Source organism: Oryzias latipes, chromosome 7 (assembly GCF_002234675.1).
Source record: "Oryzias latipes chromosome 7, ASM223467v1".
NCBI classification, from domain to species: Eukaryota; Metazoa; Chordata; class Actinopteri; order Beloniformes; family Adrianichthyidae; genus Oryzias; species Oryzias latipes.
In genome coordinates, this window is record NC_019865.2 from 1,803,617 (window position 1) to 1,827,056 (window position 23,440).

General features: G+C 43.3%; 2 protein-coding genes across 5 annotated transcripts; one reads left to right on the forward strand and one right to left on the reverse strand.

Moving 5' to 3' along the window:
- Positions 1–7,855: 7,855 nt before the first annotated feature.
- On the reverse strand, positions 7,856–11,488 carry zgpat (zinc finger CCCH-type and G-patch domain containing). The gene is made up of 7 exons (XM_004070237.3): positions 11,329–11,488; positions 10,338–10,978; positions 10,002–10,135; positions 9,733–9,897; positions 9,451–9,573; positions 8,446–8,857; positions 7,856–8,248 (listed from the first exon to the last, which is right to left on the reverse strand). The coding sequence occupies exons 2-7, from the start codon at positions 10,907–10,909 to the stop codon at positions 8,110–8,112; spliced, it is 1,545 nt and encodes a 514-aa protein (XP_004070285.1). The 5' UTR covers positions 10,910–10,978; positions 11,329–11,488; the 3' UTR covers positions 7,856–8,109.
- Positions 11,489–11,911: 423 nt separating this feature from the next.
- tti1 (TELO2 interacting protein 1) lies at positions 11,912–22,750 on the forward strand. Of its 4 annotated transcripts, none has more exons than XM_011476699.3 (14): positions 11,912–12,080; positions 12,439–13,178; positions 13,722–14,059; positions 14,142–14,400; positions 14,492–14,669; positions 14,765–15,045; positions 16,299–16,685; positions 16,765–16,924; positions 17,027–17,197; positions 17,284–17,438; positions 17,629–17,769; positions 17,964–18,168; positions 21,121–21,208; positions 21,991–22,750. In XM_011476699.3, the coding sequence occupies exons 1-14, from the start codon at positions 12,032–12,034 to the stop codon at positions 22,190–22,192; spliced, it is 3,354 nt and encodes a 1,117-aa protein (XP_011475001.1). In that variant the 5' UTR covers positions 11,912–12,031; the 3' UTR covers positions 22,193–22,750. The 4 variants fall into 4 exon arrangements, with proteins under 4 accessions (XP_011475001.1, XP_011475002.1, XP_011475003.1 ...); XM_011476700.3 differs by having other exon boundaries at positions 17,287–17,438; XM_011476701.3 differs by having other exon boundaries at positions 11,912–12,055.
- Positions 22,751–23,440: the final 690 nt, after the last annotated feature.

The following is a 23,440-nucleotide window of genomic DNA, read 5'->3' on the forward strand; positions in this document are numbered from 1 at the left end:
GCTGGAGCAAGATTTGCATCGCTTTGACTTTGCTCATCAAGTTTCATCCCACTGTAGGTAGCAGACAAGCACTACTAAACTGTAAAAAAAAAAACTTAAGAAGAAGAATCCTACCCACCTGGGAAACACGTCTTCACACCAGTGGAGGCAAAAAGACACCAGTGGGGCTCTTCTGCAGGGTGAGTGGAAAATGTTTCAGGAAAAAAGGCTAAACTGTTTGCTTTTGGGAAAGAACATTTGAAGTGTTTCTACACTGCAATTCAGGAATAAACGAAATGTAAATGCGATGTATAATCCGTCTGTAGAAGCCAATATCATGAAATGACAATAGAGGAAAAACCGTATTTATTAGTGAATCCTAATTAGCTGCCTTTCCTTTTATTTCTGCCGTCGTGTTTCTCTCCACAGCCGTTTCACTCGGCCGAAACTTCCAATTGGACTGAAAAACGTTCCACCTGGATGGCCTCAATTCTAACCACCACCATCAAACTATCGCGTTTCCACCAGATCAGCAGAAGACCGCCGACTGATCAATATGTACATTTACAGACAAGAGAAAATCCTAATTCAGGAAAATATGGAGAATAAAAGACTTTGGACGTGCAGAGATATGTGTGTTTTATGAAAATGAATGAGATCCCATTTTGAAACCTATAAAAATGAAGGATTTTTATTAACAAATTGAAAAAATTGGGGGATTTTTTTCTTCTAATTTTCAAGTTAAATAACATTTTAAAATACATTTCTTGAAAATACAAAGATTATGTATTGTGTTATAATCAGAGAAGGGCAAATGCTGAGCTTCCAAAAACTCAGTTTGTTGTTCAGATGAGACTGAAATATAAATCTAAATGACAGGGACAAGCCTGAACGCAGGTGTGAGTGTCATCCCACACAGTTTAGGACAACAACCTGACGGTTCATGACAGGAGGGACTGGACTTCCCCGCTGTGTCCCACAAATTAAAAACAACGCTGCTGAAAGAAGATCTGCTCTGCACAACTGCAACAGCAGATACTTGTGATTCATCACCTGACGGCGTGACGGGAAAGCAAAGCTCTGAGCCAACACAACACTCCAGTGAATTAAGGTCAAACATCTGCCTCAATTGCTCCATCCAAGGTGACAGATGTTGATGCTTGTGTGAAGGGAAGCGACCACATTAAAGCATTTCATTAATTGATACAAGTCAGCAATGAAGAAATGGAAAATCCACTTTAAATTGAATACATTACTTAGTTAAAATGACTGACTAATTCATGTTAAGGTCCAGAAATGAACATTTAAAACATAAATGCTTATTTAGTGAACATCAAAGAGTCGTTGGGCTTCTGGTAGAACCCATCCAACACCCCCAATGCAGCCTTGACTCTTCCCTCCACCTGGTTTCACAAACATTCGCACCTTGAATTATATGAGGGAAATCAAAATGTCCCATATTTACAAGGTATATAAACAACTCCCAGCTTAAAGACCTGCAGGGATCCTGCGGGGGTCAGGGACAGGTATGGCTCTCACAGGTCATGAATGTTTCAACAGCTCAGAAACCCAGAAGTTCCCATTTATCGCATCGAAAAAAGATTTTCTGATGAGAGCTGAAACCTCTAACTACTATTTAAGCATTTAGAGAAACAGAATCTTCTAAATATCCATCGTGAAAGTAAAAAAATACAGAATTTTACTTTACGATTTACAGTCAAATGGGCAAAAACAAAGGCGCATCGTGTGATCGTACTCCCCTCTGTGAGTAAACTTCAAAATGCTGATTCCTATAAATCCTGCACATCTCACATGACTGAGCCTTCATAACTCTGCTGACAGAAAACATTTTGAATCTAACTGTACACCATGCATTATTTATGGTTCTCATTCAGCCTGCAGATGCTGCATGCTTCCTTTGCATGAGAAAAAAAACCTTCTGAATGCGCCAGACTAACAGAGTGGACACACATCCAAACCAAGGCTGTGTTTCTGCTGAAGCTCTTGCAGCAGATAGGGGGGGCCGCCTCTGGGACATCAGGATCATCCAGGGCAGATGCAATGGCCTGAAACTCCTGGCAGAGCTCTATTAAATATGTCCCGCTGTCCGCCGATCTCCTCTAGTGAGTGCAGGAAACAGGATAGAACAAATACAGGGATCTCCAAAATTAGGATTTATTTCCTGCAGTTTAGTGATTTACGATAACTTGCTTCAACAGATTCTAAAGGCTCAGATTTCTAAAAATAAAAAAACTTGTTTGAGGCAAATTCTTGGTCCTGCGCTTACAAAGATTTGTGGACTGTTGAGACAGTTTTACCATGAAACTAAATGATTGCTTTGAGTTCAAAAAAGGCTAAATTTAGTGGCACAGATGGAAGATTTAGAAAGTCAACAGCCAAACAGATGGAAAAAGAAGATTATGGCGTCTGAAAGAGACCCAGAGAACCCACATCAACTTTATCACTTCCTCGTGTGAGTGTCAGCATCAGATAAAGCTGAGAAGAAAGCTGAGGTTGCTACGGCGATACTCCTCAGTGACTTTCTATGAACCAACAGACTGTTGCTGTGAATTTTTGTCTGAGACCACTAAAATATGTTTGAATATTTGTGCCTGCCGGCTTTGGTAATTACACAAACTAACAAATGTTTTTAAACACCCAAGGTGGTTTCACGCTGTGACAGTTTTCAGGCATTTGCCGAGGATTTTCTTAAATGTCAAAAATCTCTGCAACATTTATTTAAAGTTACATAAATTCCAGAAACTTTTCCCAAAGTGAAAAAAAATTATTTTTTCATCTGTTATTGTGGAAACTTGTCCTCTGGTTTGTTTAAACAGGAGACGTTTCTGTTTCTGCAGATGGAAATAATCAAACTAATCATTATTTATTTATTATATGATCATTTTCAGCCCTCCTTTTCTGAGTTTGGTTTCCTTTTTTGAGCTTTACATTTGTGTACCAAGTAAATCTGCTGTGTTTATGGTATATTACTATTATGTATTTTCTTTAATATTTTCTATAGGTTTAAATGCTGACAGCCTGGAATAAAACTTGATAACCTCTTATTGATCATTAGTTTGCTATGTTATCTTTGTTGGACCAAAACATTTAGTTCATTTTTCCAACCTTTATTTTAAAAAACGGATCAAAATTAATAATTGAATTTACTGTAAACTAAAGACTACACTGTAAAAACACTTGCATTATTTCTTTAACTCAATTCGTTTATGTTGGGATTTATTTTTGTTAACTCTTCGGAGCAATACTAAGTTTTTGGGTTTTAGTGTTTTTATTTTAATTCTTTAGTTTTTAATTTTATTTTTCCTGAGTTAAAATAACCCAGAAAAATTAAGTCGCTTTTTTCCATCGAAGGTGGTCTAAAAGTTGGTTAATGTGTGAGCATTTTACACTGTGATCAAATATGCAGCCTCTTTTGTTTTTTATGATTTAGGTTGGGATTAAAGGTGGGAAAAGTCAAAGACCAGCCGAGAAAATATAGTTTCCAAGACGGAAACCTCAATCAGAGGAAGGAACAGACAGAATAAAATGTCTTCTCTTTATCGGAAAATATACTTTTAGTGATGGTGAGTTCTGTGTCCAGAAGTTCAGATTTTGTAATGCTTCATATCTTGTTTGTTCATTTCCTTTTTTTTTTCATTGAATCTAAATCTCAAGTTCTCAAACAGAAACCCATCAGGAAGTCTCAACCATGTTCTCAAAATGTCTGACTTTCTTTTCAGAATCTTCATAAGTTCAAGAAACAGAACCAAAGTGATGTTTATCCCTTCAGAGAAGAAACTTAGAAACATGAAGTGACATTTCTCAGCCTCTGATTGGCTCCATCCTGCAGGTGAGCGTTCTCCTACAGCCGTCAATCAAAAGTGGGGCCTGTTTCGTCGTCCTCAGAAAAGTTCACTGGTTTAATAGTTTAAATGTTGATGTTTGATGATAAAAGCTTCCTCTGTGGTGTGATTATCAAATGTTTCAAACGAATTCGAAACATAAGACGCTGAATGCAGCAGCGTCTTTTCAAATCCCAATCGTGAGGTTCTGCTGCTGAGCTCCGTGTTTGTGTAAACCCATCCGGATCCAACTCCAAATATTCAGCCCAGCTAGTGGCCAAGGCGTAAGCTTGCTTTAAACTCCAAAGAAAAATCAATACAGCAATCCTGCATAAGCTGTGTTGCTCTTTGGGTTTTTAAGGAAAAGGTCAAACTTCAGGCCCGTCTCTGCAAATCTGCTGCAGGTTTCACAGTTAGAGCTGATGAACGGCTGCCGTCACGCCGAGACACGCCGAGACACGCCGAGACATGTTGAGACACGTTGAGACACGTTTAATGTCTAAAATCCTCGCTAACGCTTACTTTTACACTATGATATTTACAAGGTATTTAAAAGGTGATACCAAAGTACTTTTGTTGTACCTTCTGGATATTTATGTGGTATTATTTGGTTTATGCTTACATGATACCTACTGTGTATTAATGAAATACCTACTGGGTATTTGTGTTGTACCCTTAGGGTTTTTACACTTAGCTTACAAATTTCACATATGTTAAATGGTACTCTCTGTGCACTTGGTAAATATTAAATGGCACATACTAATATAGCTCGTAACTACCTTCTTAGAAGGGTTAGGTCAGAGGTCAATTGCCCTACCACTGCACCAAGACTGCCCCTACTTACCCTCCTTATTCTCTTCTCATTAACAGCAAGTAACAAGAAACACAAGAAGGTGCCAAATCAGTAAAACGTGTATTGTCTTACATGTGATGATTACCATGAGACACATAGACTTGCTAAGTTGTTAGAAAGTAAATACTTGGCACTTTTTCTCTGTACTTCAAAGGTATTTTCTGTTTCTCTCTTGGTACACATGGTAAATTACATAAAACACAATAAGTTAACAAGTACTTTGTTTGTACTTAGTGTGTCCATACATGTGACAAGTACCACAAGAGACACAGTACCTCAACACGTAAATACCCAGTCGGTGCCATGTTAAAGATGAACCAAAAGTACAGCAATAAGTACCTTTTAAGTACTCAGTAGGGACACCAAAAGTACCATGTAAATACTTTTTAAAGTTTCACTCTGATTATCTATTTATTTATTTTCAAAGTGTTTCTCAGTGGGTCTTTAATTACGATGATGCTGTTTTTAGCCAAAACCTGCGTCATTTTCTACGACGTAGTTTCTGCTGAGCAGCAGGGGTTCATCAGAAAATCTCCTTTAGGTTGTGGGCGGGACCTTTGGCATAGAGTAACTCCATCTCGTCCCGTTGCTGAGAGCTCTCTGTTTACATCCTGTCCTGCTAACTTACAGGCCCTCAAACCCCATTAAACGTTAGCGGTGCAACAAAAATGGCGAGCAATTTTGGAGCTATCCAGCCGTAAAGTTTGGGAAAACAAGGACGGACATGGATCTGTTTGATGCATCAGAATGGAGCAGAGCAGAGAGCTTCTGGCCCCGCCCAGTGTATTTTTTACATCACACATACAATCTTTTTCAAACAACCTGTGTGTCATCTGCTCCTGATTATCAACAATTTGAATAAAAAATACTTCAGAAATGCAATTTTAAGACTAGTTCTTTTTTCTATGTGTCCTCCATCATCAGAAAAATGCACAAGAACATGTTAAAAACACAATTTTCATCAGATTCGGTCCTAAAATATCCTGTAAGTACCGCTCTGTCAAAGAAAGCTGAGGTTTCTCATTTCCAGCTTCCCCTCCACTTGAGTTTCCTCCTTCTCCGCCATCAGACGTCACTCGTTTCACAAGCCTTCAGTCTCAAGGACGCATTAATATGAAGATGTTTTTGTTTATGGTATGAGTAATGACATAAAGGAAACACAGGAACTGCATGCTTCTGACTTCATCAGCGACCTTGTAAGTAGATTTCATTGATTTTCTGTCGTCTTTGCTAAACAAGCTATGAAGAAATGCTGCCAAAATATTTAAAAAAAAACACTTTTCAATTTGACAGAATAATGTTTTGTCTGTTGTGAACTCAACTTAACAGTGGTACACTTATTTTTTGCCAAAGTGTTCTTGTCTTTTACTTATATTAAAGATAAAAAGATCTGAGTTTAATACAAAATTCTGAACCAAATTCCCATTTTTTCCCAAATTGCGTTTCATTTTTTCAGCCACATTTCTAAAACTGTGTTCTTTCTGGTTTCAGGGTCATCATTTTTTTCAATCACAAAACACATTTACAAAACAAAATCAATTCAAGTTAATTCAAACTTTCTTTTTCTGCCATAAATATGTGAGTTTTGTGTTCAGCAGTTGGACCTCCATCAGCCGACATCGCCTTCCTCCCTCCCTCGGCTGACCCTCCGTTAAAAAAATGCGTTTACATTTCTGAGTTAACATCTACGGAAACGCTGGGTCAGGTCACCCGGCAGGGATCCAGGTCAAACGTGCTCGCCGCTCTTCAGGTCAAATCTTTAGCAGGTTCTAAAGAAGCGATGGTGGAAGCTGTGCAGTCAGACTGCAGCCCCCAGCATGTGGCCTGCCTCGGCCCGCCTCGGCCTGCCTGTAAGAGCGATTCGGTTCACCGTTTTCTGAACCAGGACACTTTAATTCAGCCAACCGTTTGTTTCAGTTCTTTTTCGTTGGGGCCTGAAGCCGTCCTGGACAGAAGGGTCAGATTGTTTTCATTGCTTGTCGTTCACATCTTCCCCTTTATCCCTCGGTCCATCCTAGGCACTTTAACGTTGGGAGTGGGGTCATCTAGACCCACTAGACAGTGCTCTGAACCTTTTTTCTTCAATGATTTGTGATCTTCACTGGTGTCCATGGATTACATGAAATCTTTCCACCTTTATTCACCTTTGTCATGGTAGGGGGAACACGTCAATGTAAGGGGGGGGGGTCATCTAAGATAGCACAAGGGTAAAAGGGAAATAGATTACAGATTGAAAACTTTGCGTCGTTGAATTAGGGGAGGAAATAAAATGTGAATTCTCAGACTAATGTGGAACCAGGAAGAAAACCTGTAAAAACGCTACAGCATTTTTGCATTGTTGGAGAATAACTCAAGAAATAACCTCGAGTAAAACATCTGTGGCCTCTAAAACAATTTGACCCCAAATGTCTCAGTTTAATCACATAACCCAGGCTGTGCTATGTGCCAACCAGTACCCTATAGGTCACTCTGGATCCATGCATTAGACAGGCGTTTGCAGGAACGCGTAGCTCCTGCTGAGTCTGCACACAGCGGCCGACTCTGGATGGAGAGCGGCACCTTCAGCCCTCACTTCTATATATGGAGCACGACTCCTCGCCCTCAAGGGATCCCATTAAAGCGACTCACGCTGAGCATTTTGCCATATTTTCCCAGCAATCAGCAGATTCCAGGTGATCCCTGCAGTCACCGGCAGCACAGCAGACAGGTGGCGAGCGGCAACTTCAGGGCAACGCGCTTGTGGCACCTTCTCTCACGGGACCCGTCCTCACACTTCACGGGCTGCATCTCAGCCGTGGCCTCTGGGGACAGCGGGGTTGCTGATGGTCATTAGCCTCTGCTGCTGTCACTCACAGACTCGGCAAACTTCAGCAAACTTGGGCTCAGCTGCAGAGCGGCAGCCTTTTCAGGTTTTTACAATCTACTCTACATCGAGACTTCAGCATTTTTTTCTGAAGTCTGTGGGACCGCCGGGTAGTTGGAGCGTGGACAGACGTGAGGGCAGACAAGCTGCTCCCCCCGTGGATTATTAAGCTGAGAGGTTAAGGTTGTAACTCCAAAGATGCGGCGCTTGAGCTGTGTGAAGCATTGAAGTAACAATGTACTTTGAAAATCAGTTGGAACATCGGGGCAAACCTCTCCAGACTCATAGGAAAGTCTAACGCATTAAAAATGAAACTTCTTTTGTTTGGAAATCCTGGAGTTTACTGGTGTGCAGATAAACAAAATGAAACCCAGCATTCAAAGACAGAGCAAAGGTTTATGACAAAAACCAACATCTCATTTGGATTGACTATTAATCCTGCAGTAAAATAAAATATAAAAACAAGCAAATCAAACCAGCAGGAAGTGAACCACACTGTCCAGGGTTAGGGTTAAAAAATCTTCCAAAAACTGAAAAGAAAGTAGAGGCCGCCGTCTTTCATGAAAGCGGGCTCAGAACTCGGTCATCTTCTTGTGCGTGTCCGCCTTCCTTTGCTCTCTCTGGACGGACAGCTCCTGAGCTTTCTGCTGGACCAGCAGACTGCGAGCCGCCGACAGTTTCTCCTCCAGCTGTTTCACTCTGGATGCATCCCTGGATGAAAACCAAGAAAAAAAAGCTGAGCATGAGCAGCACAGCAACCCGGCTGAGGCCGTTTGTTTACAGTTTTCCTTTAAAGATGGGCATTCATAATCCACTGGTTGTTCTATGCCGACATCCACTCAATTGATTATAGAAGTGCTGATAATGAATGTGTGTCTGCATGCAGAAGCTGTGGCGCTGGTACTGACCGGCCCGTGTGTCTGCTGAGGCTCTCGCTCAGTTTCTGGATCTCCCTCTCGGTCTGGGAGACCCTCTCAGCAGCCTGGAACAGCCTCACGTTCAGACTCCTCTTGGTGCCCCTCCCTCCTCTGTAAGCCTCCAGCCCCGCCGGCGCCGATGGCGCAGCAGCGCCCCCGTCTGCCCGCTCAGAGTCCCTGCCTCCGAGCTTGCGGTTCAGAAAGTCAAAGACGGTGCGGCGCCCCTCGGCGGGGGCCCGAGGCTTCCTGCGCCGCTTGGGGCGGGAGCTTTGAGGGCCGTTCTTAGCCGTCTGGCTGCGGGTGCGCCTCTGCGTGAGCTCGGCACACTCGTCCAAGGACTTTCCTTTGGGCAGGAGGACCGCCATCACCGGCTCCACCCGACCCTCCTGGGTTTTCCCTAAACCTGAGGAGATGAAACGGAGATTGGATCAGATCTATCTACTATCAGGTGTTTCCAACCGTCAAACCCTAAATAGGTATGAAAGAGCAGATAATTCAAGAAATACAAGATTCTAATTGTTCAATTGTAGCAGACAAGTCCAAAAAACACATTTCAAGTGTAACGTTTTGTATTTTCAAACCTAAACAGCTTCTTTTTTTCTTTTTCCACAAAAAGAACTGATAAATTAATTACACCTACACAGTTGTGTGTAATTAATGTCACAACTTTTTATGGTATTTAATGAAAAAGTTCCTCTTTTCACACCAAATCATGTTTTCTTGTGGATAATCTTAGTAAAAGTTTGATGGAAATCATTCGACAAAATAAAACATAACTAGAGGGTCACTAAGTACAAACATTCAAATGATCCTCTTATGTTTCACTAACATACTAACTTAAGTTTTTCACTGTCTAAATTCAGCTCTAAAGTTGAAAAATGAGACGTACATGTCCACAAACGGCTCTACGACTGCCTCTTTTCCTCAGCTACGGCCATACATCACTTTTTTTATGTTGCGACTCCGAAGTGAGGTTTGGTTTTGATTTCCACTGACCTTTTCCGTACTCGTACCCCATTTTAAGCATAAGTTTGGACCCGATTCCTCTGGTGTGAGCCTCCCAGCCGCCAAAATGACCGCTGCTGGACGTTCCTGCAGGCTCAGCAGCGGATTCTAAAACTGATGCAAAACAGAAAAATGAAATATCACACAGTGAGATTGAAAGATGTTCATTTTAACAATTCAAGAGACAAACCTCAGGGGTGTCCACATGAAGGAGGGATCCCCTCCCAGGACAGTAAAATGCTTCTAGAAAACACTGTTTTTTCTTTTGTATACCTTTTGCATAAACGTCGGTGTCTCCATCCCCTGAATCGTCCATATCCGAGTCAGAAGACAGCGGATCATCTTCCCTCAGCGGTGGGATGATGCAGTCGGCCTCGACCACCGTGTCTTTCAGCAGCAGCGAGTCGAATTTCACCGTATAGAAACCGCTGTCAATGTCTACAAAGACAGCAGACATTGCCGTTAAAATTCATTTCTAATGTTGAAATTCCACAAAGATGCTGTCTGTGCGCCTGCAACAAAAACCACCGTCGTGGAACAACCTGTTATTTTAGCCGGGTACCAGATCCCGTCCTCGTGTCGAGACAAACAGGACGAACCCTCTTCGAGGTTACTGAGGTCACACTCCAGGAACTCTCTGAGCTCGGACACTTGCACCACCTGTCCGTGGGAAAACCTTCAAAAGATGAGGACCCCTGCTGTTAAATGAGCCCCTTTCAGAGTAAAACTTTCACATTTAAAGGAAGTCAAAGTTAGAGTCAAACGAAAAAGCACAAACTCGGAGCGGAGAACCTTTTTTTTTATGTTGGATTTAACTGAAGGGACTTGGATCCCTTCAATTAAAAAACCGGCACAGCTTTGGGTTGTTGTTTTTTTACCTGCAATTATCCTGAAAGCGACATTTGTCCTCCAGGTGGAACGGACAGGGTTTCATGGCCTTCTGGGTGGGGTAGAGGTAGAGCACCCTCACTTGAGCCTCTTCTCCATCAGTGGGTTCTGCCCCCACCACCATGGCGTTGTGATACTCCAGCGTACCCCATGCTGTCCTGTAGGGCGCTCTTACTTTTGTACCACTAAGTGAATCTTCTTCTTCTGCATCCTCCTCCTCCTCTTCCTCCCCATCCACACCCCTCTCCCTGGTTTCAGAGGCACTGCCAGAACCTTCTCCAAGTTCTGAATAAAATGCAGCAAACTCTGCGTTGGCGTCTGCCGGTGCGAGCGAGGAGCCGCCCCACAACCCGTTGCTGTCCTCCAGGCTGGCCAGGAGCCGGCTCTTCTTGACTGACACCAGGCTGGCCTCGGTGAGCTCGATCAGCTGGGAGAGGTCTTCCTTCAGCTTGAGAAGGTCCGGCTGCTGGCTGGGGTCTAGACCGGCAGCCAGGGCCGTCTCCACCTGCTGCAACTGTGCACCGTAGGCAGTGATGGCAGCTTCCAGGGTTTCTTCATCCATCCTGACCACCCGGGAGGAAGAGGAGCCGCCAGCATCAAAGTCCTCACGCGGCTATGGAGGAAGGAGGACCTGAAATGGGATTGAAGGTAAACAAAACAGCAGGGCCATTATTTTCACCACCCTAAGACACATTACGGATCATCCTGAAGCTTCAACCATGATGATGGAATTGAAATGCAACACGGACCGTATTAAGTAAAGGATGTGTGTAGTAATATCAATATAAACAGGAAAAAAAATACTGAACCTCACCGAATTGTTTGTATCTATGACTCTTGTGGTTAATTTGAATAAGTTAAAACCAAATGTTTATGCAGATGTAGCCAAGAACTGTAAATAAACGCAGAATGTTGCTAAAATAAAAAGCTGCTAGCCGGCTTTCCCCTTTTTTACCCCATGTATAATAAATCGTTTATTACCTCAGTCATAGAGTCGTTAAGAAAGCGGAACTGCATCAACTGAAATGACAGAAAAACAGACGGACACCAAAATGCAAAGATATTAATAAAATAAACCGTTTAACCGAAGGTGCTAAAAAACTCCTGTGAAGCTAGCGGAAGTCAAGAAAATGAACACTTCCGGCGTGAATGCTTTTGCTTTCATAATAAAGGTACATTTAGTCTGGTTATTTGTGTTTTGAAGGTGACTATAACTTGAAACAAGTTTTTTTTTATTTGCAATTAGGTAAAATATGTGATGTAGAAGTTCAGTTTGCTCAAGCCAATAAACTTTTCGGGAGTGACTAAATTATGTTTACGTTTTCCCGTTTTAAAGAAAAAAATCAAAATAAAAACATGAATAAAGAATAACTGTGTTGATAAATTAATACATAGATAAAACAGCAAAACTGTTTTGTTGCTTGTAACAGTATAGTTGTAGCTTAAATGATAAGATACAACATGTTTAAAATAAAACAGAACAAAAAAGACGAAGGCTGACTTTTAATGTGAAAATCCGCGAAGGTTTTTGATTGTCGTCTAACTCACGCGTCAGTGGCGCAGAGTAATGACGTAATTTCACAGTCTTAAGCGGTAACTCGTATTTTGAGCAATTAAAAATGTATTTTCAGTAAAACAACGATTGAAGCTCAACACTAAAGGAGCAAATGAGCTATTACTAATAATGTCGGTTCATTTTTCTGTAAAGGTAAATGACACCAATGGATATTTTTGTAAGACTCTCGATATTTTTATTGGAAGTTGTAATGTCTCCTGCATGATCTATTGTTTTTTTTTAACTAGATTCTCATTTTATACATTTGTTTACTTTGGTGTGTTTATACGTCGCCGGGTGGGCAACGGAAGAAAACTGTAGTCTGGTTGATTGTCTGACTGATGATTGTTCTAATAGTCTAATCCTCTCCTAAAGTTGGATTTATTTTGACTGACATGTAAAATAATAATAATGCCCACTTTTTTATGTTGTTTGAGCAGGAGGTAAAACAAAAGACTGTAACCCCAAAGAAAACATCAGAATATTTGTATTCCATTGATCATTTTCAAAGCTGTACCTGTTTATTTCCCCTGAAGTGACCTGTACTGCGATGCCTCCAGTCATGCCTCGGATAAGTGATCCAAACATCGCCTTTGCCTACCTGCGTCCAGCCTGCGTCCGACTCACCAAAGAGCCCACCGTGACCAACGTGGACACGCTGAGAGGACAGCTGAAGGACATAAATGATGCTACTCTGCAGCAGCTTCAAGAGTACATTCTCTTTCCTCTTCGGTTTGTCCTGAAAGTCCCTGGAGCTAAAAAGGAGAAGCTGGTGCAGGCTGTGGCAGAGACTCTAGGCTTCATCCTGGAAAACACATGTGTCCAGAGCTGGGACACTCTCCACGACCTCTTCTCAGAGCTGTGTCTGTGTCTCTGCTCTCCTGCGGACCCAGGGACGCCTGCAGAGGTGTCTGAGGAGCTGAAGCTGGCTCTGGTCGTGTGCTTGGATGCTCTGCTCCATGCTGCTTACGGGGACATCATCTTTAGACTCTACGAATCGATCATGCTGCCCGGACTTGGAGCTGCAGTTTCCCTACTGCTGTCCTTGAGTGAAAAAGAGAAGTCTCGAGATATACAGAGAGCCGCCTTGAAGTGCATCCAGACCTTGACGCTGCAGTGTGACTGCACCCAGGAGCACCTGTCTCCGTCTTCTGAAGAGCGATGTTCTGTGGGAGACACCATGGCTTCATTTCTACCTGGGATTACTACGACTGTTACGAGGATAATTACAGGAGATCTGAGACAAGGCCATGCAGTTACAGTCCGGGCTATCAAGGTACAAAAATCTCTCACATTTAAACCTTCAAGAAGACATTTTGTTGAAGTAAATGGTAAATGGCATTTACTTTACAGTCACAGACCCATTCACACACATTCACACACAGTCAAACAAGTCAATTAATTAGTGAGAACTCTAAACCAGACAGCTGTACTTTGGCTTGAGAAGCCTTTTTGCAAGTGGAAATGCGACTTAGAGACTCCTCTACTTAACTTTGTGAAAAACAAAGTTAAAGGGAAAAAAAGTAAGCCAAAATAAAAAATAGTGTTTTACTTATATGTTATCTGTGGTGGAAGACATCTGCCTCAAACCAGCGACTAAAGTCACTGCTTACATCGCCTTTTCAGTCACTCAGAAGAAGCTTTTATTAAGCCTGGGGTTTGAACCTGTAACCCGAGCTACAGCCACATGATTTAAACCTTCATCTGCTAACTTAACTCTTCTTGGATCAGTTGAAAATACAGAAATGGATGATTGTATGTGCTAAGAAGAGGACCAATAATTCTAAATGTGAGAGCATCTTCTCCCGGTTCTTCTAAGCTGTGGTCCACGACTGTGGGGCTGGTCATGGAAGACGCCCAGCTGTGCTCCAGAAAGTCCCCGCAGCCCGTCTCAGCAGAGCTGGGTAGGATCGGACAGCTGGTGGTCCACAGAACAACAGACTGGGTGAAAAGCACAGCAGGGAAGCTCTCTGTCCTGCTGAAGAAGATCGTCTCCTGCACGGCCGCTCATCTGCACTGGAGGGTGAGACTGGAGATGGTGGAGCTGGCTGACCACCTGTTGGCCAAATGCAGCCAGTCCCTTAGGGAGTGTGCGGGGCCGCTGCTGGAGGCTCTGGTGGGAGCAGTCAACGACGAGGAGCCCAGAGTCAGAGAAAGGTTTGCTTCCATCACACGGTTTGAAGAAATCTTGGTAAATTGCTGTAAGCTATTTGAAGATGTGTTGGTCTTCATGCTGAAGGTGTGAGGCGGCTCTCAAAGAGGTATCCCAGAGGAGTCAGACCTGCTGCAGCAGCGCTCAAACCTTCTCAGATGTCCTGTCTGAGAACCTCCACTCTCTAGCCACCTCCCTTCCACGGCTGATGAGGACCTGTGACGACCAGAGGAAGCTGTTTGTCCTGAATGCATTTCTCGGGTACTTAAAAGTTCTGGGACCGCTTGTCTCTGTGGTTCTGAACTCTGCTGCACATCTGGAGAGGATTTCTAAAGCACTGATGCAGGTAACATCTGGGACCAGGATATTGGTGATGGATCTTGCAGCGTGAAGAATTAATGAGACGTTTCCAGAAACTAAAGTAAATGTTGCTGTAGGTGTTGGAGTTGGACGTTACGGACGTCCGGATCGTGGAAGAAAGGAGCTACACTGATGCAGCAGAGAGCAGCTCCGGCTCGCCTCCCTCCTACGATGCTCACGTACAAAGGAAGCATTTTCTCTACTTTACAGATGAGAAGATCTTCTGCGCTCTCATGGAGATTTGCAGAACATTAGGTGTGAAATGACTGGATCTTAACATGTTATTAACCTGTTAAACATTTCATTTACACGGCACAGTTGGAGTTGATCATTTCTGTTTCATCGTTTAGGTTACTATGGGAACATCTACCTTCTGACCGATCGGTTCCTGGACTTGTACCGGCAGTCTTCGGCGTACAGAAAGCAGGCTGCCATGGTCCTGAATGAGATCATCAGAGGGGCTGCGGGCATTTCGGTGGCAGCTCGGGGTGTGGGCGATGAGGGACACTCCACCTCCAAGGCCGACCTTAAAGCAGCAGCAGTGTCCGTCATGGAGGAATACACCAGTCTGAGCAACTGGCACCTGATCACTGTGAGCGAGGAGACGGACCGGGACCGGCAGGATCGGCAGGTCTGCTTTTACTGGAACAGAACGACAGCTTGTGCGCTGCTGAGCAGAGGCGCCTTCAGATTTAGCACCACAAAGGGTTTAGATGCAACACCTTTCAGTTTTAAATCTCTCATCCGTTTCTTTAAAGAAGTGTCGTCCGTTTACAGCGGATTTCCTAGCTGCTGGCAGCTGCTCGCAAACCTCCGCCTTTTAAAATGTATCAGGTCTTGAATGCATTCATGGCCATGCATGGAGGCCCTTTCAATGACAAGTGAGCGTCCCAGTGGAGACGGCGTCCTCAGATTCTCGCTCTGATCATCTGTTCCCTTTCTAAAGCCTAAAACATGAGCAGCTGTGTGCAGAACTGGAGGCTTTCAGAGGCCATATCGTTATGGAGGATGTCACGCTGGCTGCTGATGAGTCGTGCTCCCGTTTTCTCGTAATTGGAAAGCTATTCTTGCTCTTTGAAAACGGGAGGTAAACGCTGGTGGATCCTGTTTGGCTCGACATAAATTTAGAAGCTGAGAGCAGCACAGATCTGTGTGAAGCCTCAGTCCCATCTGCGCTTACAGGTGGATACGTGCTGCCTGCAGGTAAGAAAAAAGGTTCAATCCCTACGAACAGTGACGTGTGAGGCAATGACACAAAGTTTGGTTAATCAACGTGCATCGATGATCTGCAGTGTGGAGGTATTTAAAGTGGCAACAAAAGAACTGCAGTTTGCAGCGAAATAAAGCACGTCTGACATTTATTCCGGGGTATCTAGGTTATATTTTTAAGATAATGAAAAACTTAACATCCACATTTGATATTCAGTATTGGTAATCTAGCAAGTGTCTTCATTTTTAGTTTTGGTTTCAGCTTCAGCCCCAAATGTTGATTTTGCTGCACGTTTGTCTGTTTTTTGTTGCTCAGCAGCGTCTCTCTCCTTGAACTCTCCCGTAAATCCGTGTTCGTCTGATTCTATTTACAGCTTCACAGTTCAGTTTGTCATTTCATTTGATTTCGTTTTTCAAACGTCCATTTAAAGCTATTTTTTGGGAGTTATAAATCACTTTTCAGTTTTTACAACACCAAATCGAAAAAACCACGACTGCATTTTATAAATAAACCTTTTTTAATATCGATTTATCAAGATAATTTTAAAAACTATTTGGTGATTACTCAAGTTTATTCTATTGTATTCTATTGAAGCAAACAAATGACTGTGTTTTGATGAGGAACATCGGTTTTACGTCCTGAATTTTGACTCTCACATTTGTTTTTCTGCGTAGCTCCTCAGCCCCTCCGGACTCCTCTCCATATCCATCAATGCTGCAAACTCCGCCTCCCTCGCTACCCTTCCCGCCTCATCCTCCTCCCTCACAATCCACCAGCTCAACAGCAACGTCTGGCAGCTGTGCATCCAGCTGGAGGGCGTGGCCTGCTGTGCTCAGGCGCTGGGCCACGACTTCCGTCCACTGCTGATGACCTCACTGTACGCGGTGCTGGAGAAAGCCGGCGAGGAGACGCTGCTGGTGAGCCAAGCCGCGCTGAACTCCATGGTAGACATCAGCAAGGCCTGCGGCTACTCCTCCCTGAAGGAGCTGATCAACCAGAACTCCGATTATCTGCTCAATGACATCTCGCTGAACCTGCAGAGGCTCAGCCAGCATCCACAGGTACAGGTGGCGTGTTCCTGGCATCATTTTGGGCTCCATGTGACTCCATTGGCTTCATCCGCAGCTTTGCTCCCTTCAGGCTCCACGAGTGCTGGCAGTAATGCTGACTCACTCGGACTGCAGCCTGCTGCCGCTGGTCGCAGACGTCGTTCAGGATGTGCTGACGTCTCTGGATCTCAGCTACGACCGTTCAGCCGCTCTGTTCTGCTCCGTGCTGCACGCTCTCATGAAGGCTTTGGGTAAGATTTCAGAGGTGATGCTCTGCCGCCGGGGATCAGACTCTGTCATGGGGTATGAATGGAAACAGTGTTGTTCTCTCACCTGCTGTTTGTCTGCTGCAGTCAGGTGGTTTCCTGCGACGCGTAGCAGAACCAACGTTTCTGCCCGTTCCAAGCGGGCCTCCTCTGAGCAGAAGGACGTTTGCGTCCGCCAGTTCTTGCTTGAGTACAGAAAGCAGAAAGAATTGGCAGAAGGCATCGGGATTGAGGAGGACGAGGACGCTGCAGACCTCGGTAACAGACTGAGAACGAAAGAGGAGGAGCTTAAATTCTGTCTTTGTACCGAGCTCGATCCCGCTGACGTGAGGTGTCTGTGGCAGCAGAGGTCCCCCCTCCATCAGAGTGTGAGGCGGCAGATGATGCCGGAGGTCCCGACGTGAAACCTGAACTCCCGTTATACGTCAGCATCACCAGAGATGTCATGGAGCGCTGCGTCCACCTCATGTCTGACCCCAACCTCCGCCTCCGACTGAAGGTACTTTCCTTCCTTTGAACTGTCTCCATAGCAACCATTTGATGTTTTGGTGGCATGGGGGTGATCATCAAAGGCGTTTGATGGAGCTCACCTGTGCGGCCTTAAGAACCAGAACCAAAAGCAGTTTTTAGAGCGTTGCCATCAGTCCCAGCCTGTGGAGGGTAAACAGATTGTCATTCTGCTGCTGCAGGTTCTGGACCTTCTGGAGCTCTGTGTTCTGGTGCTGAGCGAGCGGGAAGACGAGCTGCTGCCGATGGCTCATCGCTGCTGGCCGGCCCTCCTTCAGAGGCTCACTGCCGATGACCCGCTAGCCGTCCTCAGAGCCTTCAGGGTTTGTTCAGCACATCCTCCACACATCAGCAGTATTCGTCACATCCGTTTCATACATTTCCCCTTGAAGTTTATCATAATTTAGGTTTTGGAGTTAAATATTTTATATTTTCCCCAATTATATTTATTTTCTTTGGATAAAAACATTTATGTCGAGAGATGAACATTAGGACAACTTTCTGCGTTTTCCGTCAGGTGCTGTGCACTCTGGGAGAAACGTGCGGTGACTTCCTGAGGAGCAGGGTTTCTAAGGAGGTCCTCCCGAAGCTGAGCCGGTCCCTGTCCCAGCAGGCGCCGGTCAGCGCCAAAGCCGGACCCGTCTACACGCACAGCCTGGCCTACAAGCTGCAGCTGGCCGTTCTGCAGGGGCTGGGTGCTCTCTGCCAGAGCCTGGATCTGGGTAAGGAAAGAACCGCAACACACAAGCGGGATTTCCCATGATGCAACAGGCTCTGATGCTACTTTCTGTGATTCACAAGAGTGGAGGTTTAACAAGCCTCATATTTATAGTTATTTTTTATTTCTACACCAAATGTCTAACCACCCTGATTAATGTAAAAAAATATTCAGGGCTAAATTTGACTGAAAATAATAATAATTATAATAATTATAATAATATCAGCTCTGATAGAAGGATAGAGTGAGTGAGACGGTGGAAAGCCGTGTGATAAAAGGTCAAATCCCTAAAGCGTTTTATTGAAATCACAAGTTGGAAAAAAAAAAAAGAAATATATATATATATATATATATATATATATATATATATATATATATATATATATATATATATATTTAAAAGTAAGTTTATAAAAAGTTTGTGTGGCTGTGATGCAGTGGTAGGGCAGTATTTCTCAGAAGGTCACAGGTTCAATTCCTGCCTTTGTTGTATAAAAAAAACTCTTTACTTAAATATTCAAATACATTTTGAGCCTTTGGGTCATTGTCTTATTAAAAAATCAAAATTTAATTGTTTCCTGAGTGTCAGTCAAAAGTATGAAAAGAGTTTAAACGGCCAAGCTTTCTTCTACCACCAGAGGGCAGTGTTGCTCAACAGCTAGGAAAGACGCAGAGTCTCAGTCAGTTTCTACAAATCTTTGTCATTATTTTCAAAGTAATTCTTTCAGTCTTTTTGAATCTGTAAAGTTGGACTTGTTAGAGCCCAATGGAGCCAGATGCCAGGTCTTATTGAAGCTTCAGGGATTCATGAAGCACGGAGCAGAATTCCAGGATCAAATCCCTTCTGGATTCTACACACATTCTTCCGTAAAAAGCCTGAATGTTGTCAAAAAGAGCTAAATTATTTTAGCGTTTGGAAATTTTCAAATGACTCGGTTTCTATTAATTAGCCTGCTTCCACCAACTACGTTTCAAACACCTTCAAACCGTCACTCGACACTCGGCTCATTTTTAAAATCCTAACACAAATATCTACATTTTTTCCTGGTTAGGTTAATAGCATTCTTGTAAAGCACATCTTCATCCCCAGCAGTCAGGTCCAATCCTGACTTTTCCTTCAAGCTCACTTCTGGAGGCGTTTTTGATGAATTGCAATCCATATGGCTTCTCTGCTGGAACGCCGCAGGCCTCCTGAAAGATGAGGGTAATGTCTGAAAGGACCCTCAAAAACTCCAAACCCTTTAGAAGTTTCCTTCCAGCTTAACCCCTTCATGCCGACATTTAATTCCAATTATATCCTCCTGACTACCAACTCCGTTGAAAATGGTGTTTTGGTGTTCCTAACATGTTCTTAGGGCATTTTTCTGACGATGGAGGCATTTATAAAGAAAATAAGTTGAAAAACTGCTGTTCTGAGTATTTCTTTAGTCAAACCCTGAATCAGGAGCAGACGAAAAAATGCAGTTTGAATAAGATCGTATTGGTGACATAGGAAATATGCTGGGCGGGGCCACAAGCTCCCAGCTCCGCCCCATTCTGATACAGACAAATAGAGCCATGAAAGTTGGAGGTGAGCGGGGCTGTAAACTAGCAGGAGAGAGGGTAAACAAATGGGTGATGGGAAGTGGGGGCGGGACAGTAAGAAAGAAAGACTCTAAGAGGAGCCCTCCTGCAGAGGGGGAAGATTATCTGATGAAGAAACAAGTTGTTGACCAATGATCCAGGTTGATCGTCAGAAGGTTTCCTATCATAAATGATTGTCAGCCATCACCAGTTCCCTTGTATCTTCAGGAGACACGGAGATGTTCAGCTGCAATAAAAGCTGATTCAATGCCAAAGAAAAGAAAAAGAATGAGTCCTAAAAGGGATCCTTGTGGCATCCCACATTGCATTTATGAATAAGTAAATTTACTGTAATAAATAAACCAAAATGTGTTCATTTCTTCTGCTTTCCTTGCATTTCAAAAAGAACTGTCCTTTACTTTTTTCTCTGGAACTTGAAGGAGAGAAAGATTTGGGGGGTTGGGGATGGAGAGAACATGAAGGGGAAGAGGAGAAACAGTCAGTGGCTGCAGCTCCACTCAAGTGAATACTGATTTGGCTACAGCTTACCTCTGGGACGACTGCAGCAAGCCAATTACCTAGCCTTAGTCGGAGAGAGCAGGACAGAAACACAGACTGACTGAAGCCAGGCTCTGATTTCAGGCCCAACTCCACGAAAATCCACCTGAAACTGGAGCTTCCCTCTTTGGAATTTATTTACGAGGATCTCGAAGGCTGCGGGGCTGAGTGCAGCTCAGGAAAAGGAGGAAAAAGAGGGATGAAAGCGCTCGTTAAATAATCCCATTCTCCTGTGAAATGTGCGCCGCTGCTTTTATTCTGGAGCGGCGGCGAAGCAGAGTGTGGCTGGAATGGGTAAATGGGGTGAGGCAGAGAGACAGACATGTTTTGAAATGAGGCTTGAAAGGCAGCCCAGTTTGCAGCTTAGGGAATCACTAAATGTCTGCTGGGAAGGATGGAGAGAGACGGAGGGAGAGTGACGGGAAGAGGAGATGAAAGAGTGGATAGAAGTCAAACGGATGGAGGGAGCGGGAGCTGGCAGGGTTGTGACAGATGCAGTTTGCGGATGGCAGAGAAGAGAACAGAGGCAGGTTTGTCAGAGCACATCAAACTGCACGAAACAAGGAGAGAGGCGAGGGGAAAAAAACACAGAACAATGGAGGAAAAAGGCAGAAATGTGCAAACACCCCGCTGTGAAAGCCCTCCTCATCCATCTCTGCACCTTCTCTGCGCTCATTAGAGTTAGCCAAGAACCGCCATCTTTAGCCGGAGTTCTGCTTTTACTCCAGGTGTGTCATCGACACCAAGCCCGGATCGGGTTTTTCCTGAAAATGACCGCCGTCGGTTCCTGTTGGAATGGCGGGAAGTTAGAGCTTTGTGTTTGCTTTTTTCTCAGGTGAAGCAGACCTGGATGCTGTTTGTGAAGCTTGCTTGCCTTACCTGAGCTGCAGACAGCCCATCAGGCTGCAGGAGGCCGGCCTCAGGTGAGCCAACACCTAAAGGAACAATTCCCGGTTTACAGCCAAGCTGAATGTTGCATCCCTGCTGTTGATGTTTGCATGTTTAATTTAAAAGTCTGATGAGTTCTACTAAATTTAATGCATTTTATATTGTTTGATTACATTAAAACAGGTTTAATATGAGTTTTTCTTCATTCTTACTTTCTGATTAGCATATTAAAAAAAGTTCTTTTCCTGAATTTATACTTGTTGTTTTTGTAAAACACAAATCCGACCAAAACAAAACCGTGACCCAAAAAGGGGTGAAAGTGAAAGGTTGCAGTCCTGTGTGTACAGAAGGAGATTTCCAGAGTTATTCCACACACATTTGAGTTTTCTGTGACACTTTTTGGTTCATCATTCCTTCTCAAATGGACATGATGTCCATTTAAAAAACAAAAACAAACCTGCCTTCCGCATCTCCTCCTGAGTACACATCCAAAATTATTGATAAGTCTTTGTGTTCTGATGAAGAAAAAAGGTTATTGCTATTACAAATTGTTCAAATGCAATGCATTGTGGTCTATATTTACCAGTCTAGTGACCCTTAGCTGAACGCTGGTTTTTAGCAGAGTCTTCTTGGAAATTTCCAGGATTTAGGAGCAGTCGATTCTGACACCCGGAACTAAATGTGTCGGAATCTGGACTCGACCGGTGTTGAGTTGCATTAAAATAAAATTCACGAGACGTCGGTTTGCTGCTCTGACATTTCTTCAGATTCGTGGCGTCTCCATAAGCCCAGACTCCTCCTTTTCCTTCATTCACAGTGTTTTCCAGCACCTGATCCAGGTGGATCCAGACACCTTCTGGTTTACCCTCAACGAGCTGCACTGCCCCTCCCCTTACACCCCCCCACACCCCGACCTTCATCCCATTCAGCTGAGCGGGATGGGCAGACCCAGAGACGAGTTCTCGGACAACGTGCTGAAGCTCCTGACGGGCGAGTTCGGCCCGCCGGCCCTCAGTTAACGGCGAGCAGCTCTCTGGAGAAGGTCAGCCGGTCTTCAGCGGAGAAGATTCCAGTTTCCTGCGTCAAAACTTAAACGTGCATCTTCAACTTCTGGTATTTCTGCGTTTTTTCCATTTTTAAAATTCTTCACCAAAAAAACATCAGGTTATTTGTGTAAAAACTGTAAGTAGAAACATTTAGATCTAAATGATTGTAGCTGCTTTCCTCTTGTTTTTTCAGGAAAGCGTGAAAACAATTTTCCAGTTTTTAAAGATTCCTATTTTCTCATTTTACATTAAAAAGAAGAGTTTGTGTTCTACCACTTATGTTTATGAACGTTTTCTTTTTTAAGCTGAACTTTTTTCAAGTTGTGGATCTCTTTTTTACATCTAGTCAGTACAGAAAAGTCATTTTGATTTAAAGATAAATCCGAATCTAAAGACGAATATGTCCTATTTTTTCCCTTTTATTTATTTTTAACTTGTTTTTGGAGGTTTGGAAATCAAATAAATCAGGGCTTTAGTTTCCAGAGATTGGAATCATTGCAAAACCTCAATAAAAAATGTGATTTTTTTCATAATGCAGTAGTTGTTGTTAGTTCTCTACAGATTGTTAAGCTTATGTTTGTAATGCAGTGGATAAGAATTAATGTGGAGCATGGACAGATTTTATTAATTTTATGTTTTATTCCCAATTTGTTTTAAATGAATTTTATTTTTTTTGTATTTTTTTATAGTTGATTATACATGTTTTTTTACATTTTGTTTTTATTTGTACCTATTTCAAAATATTTAAAAAATATATATTTTATTGTTTAAAATTTTATTATTTTTGTTTTATTTACTTTTTTGGAGCTTGAACTTGTTTTATTTTTTATTTACTCTTTATTTTTATTTGGTCTTTCTTTCTTTTATTTATTTTTATTATGAATTTGAAAAAAATTTGAATCATTTAATCAATGTGTGTCTTTTGGAGGGTGAACAACAGAAACAATTTTTTTGTAAAAAAAATATGGTGATGGTGGGGGGGGGGGGGGGGGGGGGGTCCTAACCTGAGCAAATCCGTGTCAGGTGCAGCCGTCTGCACCTGAGGATGGATGACCCCTCCCTCAGGGGGAAGGTGGGGGCGCCCTGGAGGCAGAAGGTGGGCCACATCACAACAATGGACCCGGCCGTCTGTCATCATGTGAGCTTTAAGGAAGCAGAGCAGAGAGGGGGGGTTCTGTGTGTGGGTGGGTGGGGGCTCAGGATCACCTCATGTTTGCATTT

What these genes read in the sequence shown, in the direction of transcription:
- zgpat (XM_004070237.3), bottom strand. Translation starts at nt 10,909, where the DNA reads ATGGATGAAGAAACCCTGGAAGCTGCCATCACTGCCTACGGTGCACAG. An exon ending in CACCGACGTTTATGCAAAAG is followed by an intron (nt 9,574 to 9,732) that starts GTATACAAAAGA and finishes GTTTTGCATCAG; the next exon opens with TTTTAGAATCCGCTGCTGAG. An exon ending in CTCAGCAGACACACGGGCCG is followed by an intron (nt 8,249 to 8,445) that starts GTCAGTACCAGC and finishes GTTTTCATCCAG; the next exon opens with GGATGCATCCAGAGTGAAAC.
- tti1 (XM_011476699.3), top strand. Translation starts at nt 12,032, where the DNA reads ATGTCGGTTCATTTTTCTGTAAAGGTAAATGACACCAATGGATATTTT. An exon ending in TGACACCAATGGATATTTTT is followed by an intron (nt 12,081 to 12,438) that starts GTAAGACTCTCG and finishes TTTCCCCTGAAG; the next exon opens with TGACCTGTACTGCGATGCCT. An exon ending in TTTCTAAAGCACTGATGCAG is followed by an intron (nt 14,401 to 14,491) that starts GTAACATCTGGG and finishes ATGTTGCTGTAG; the next exon opens with GTGTTGGAGTTGGACGTTAC.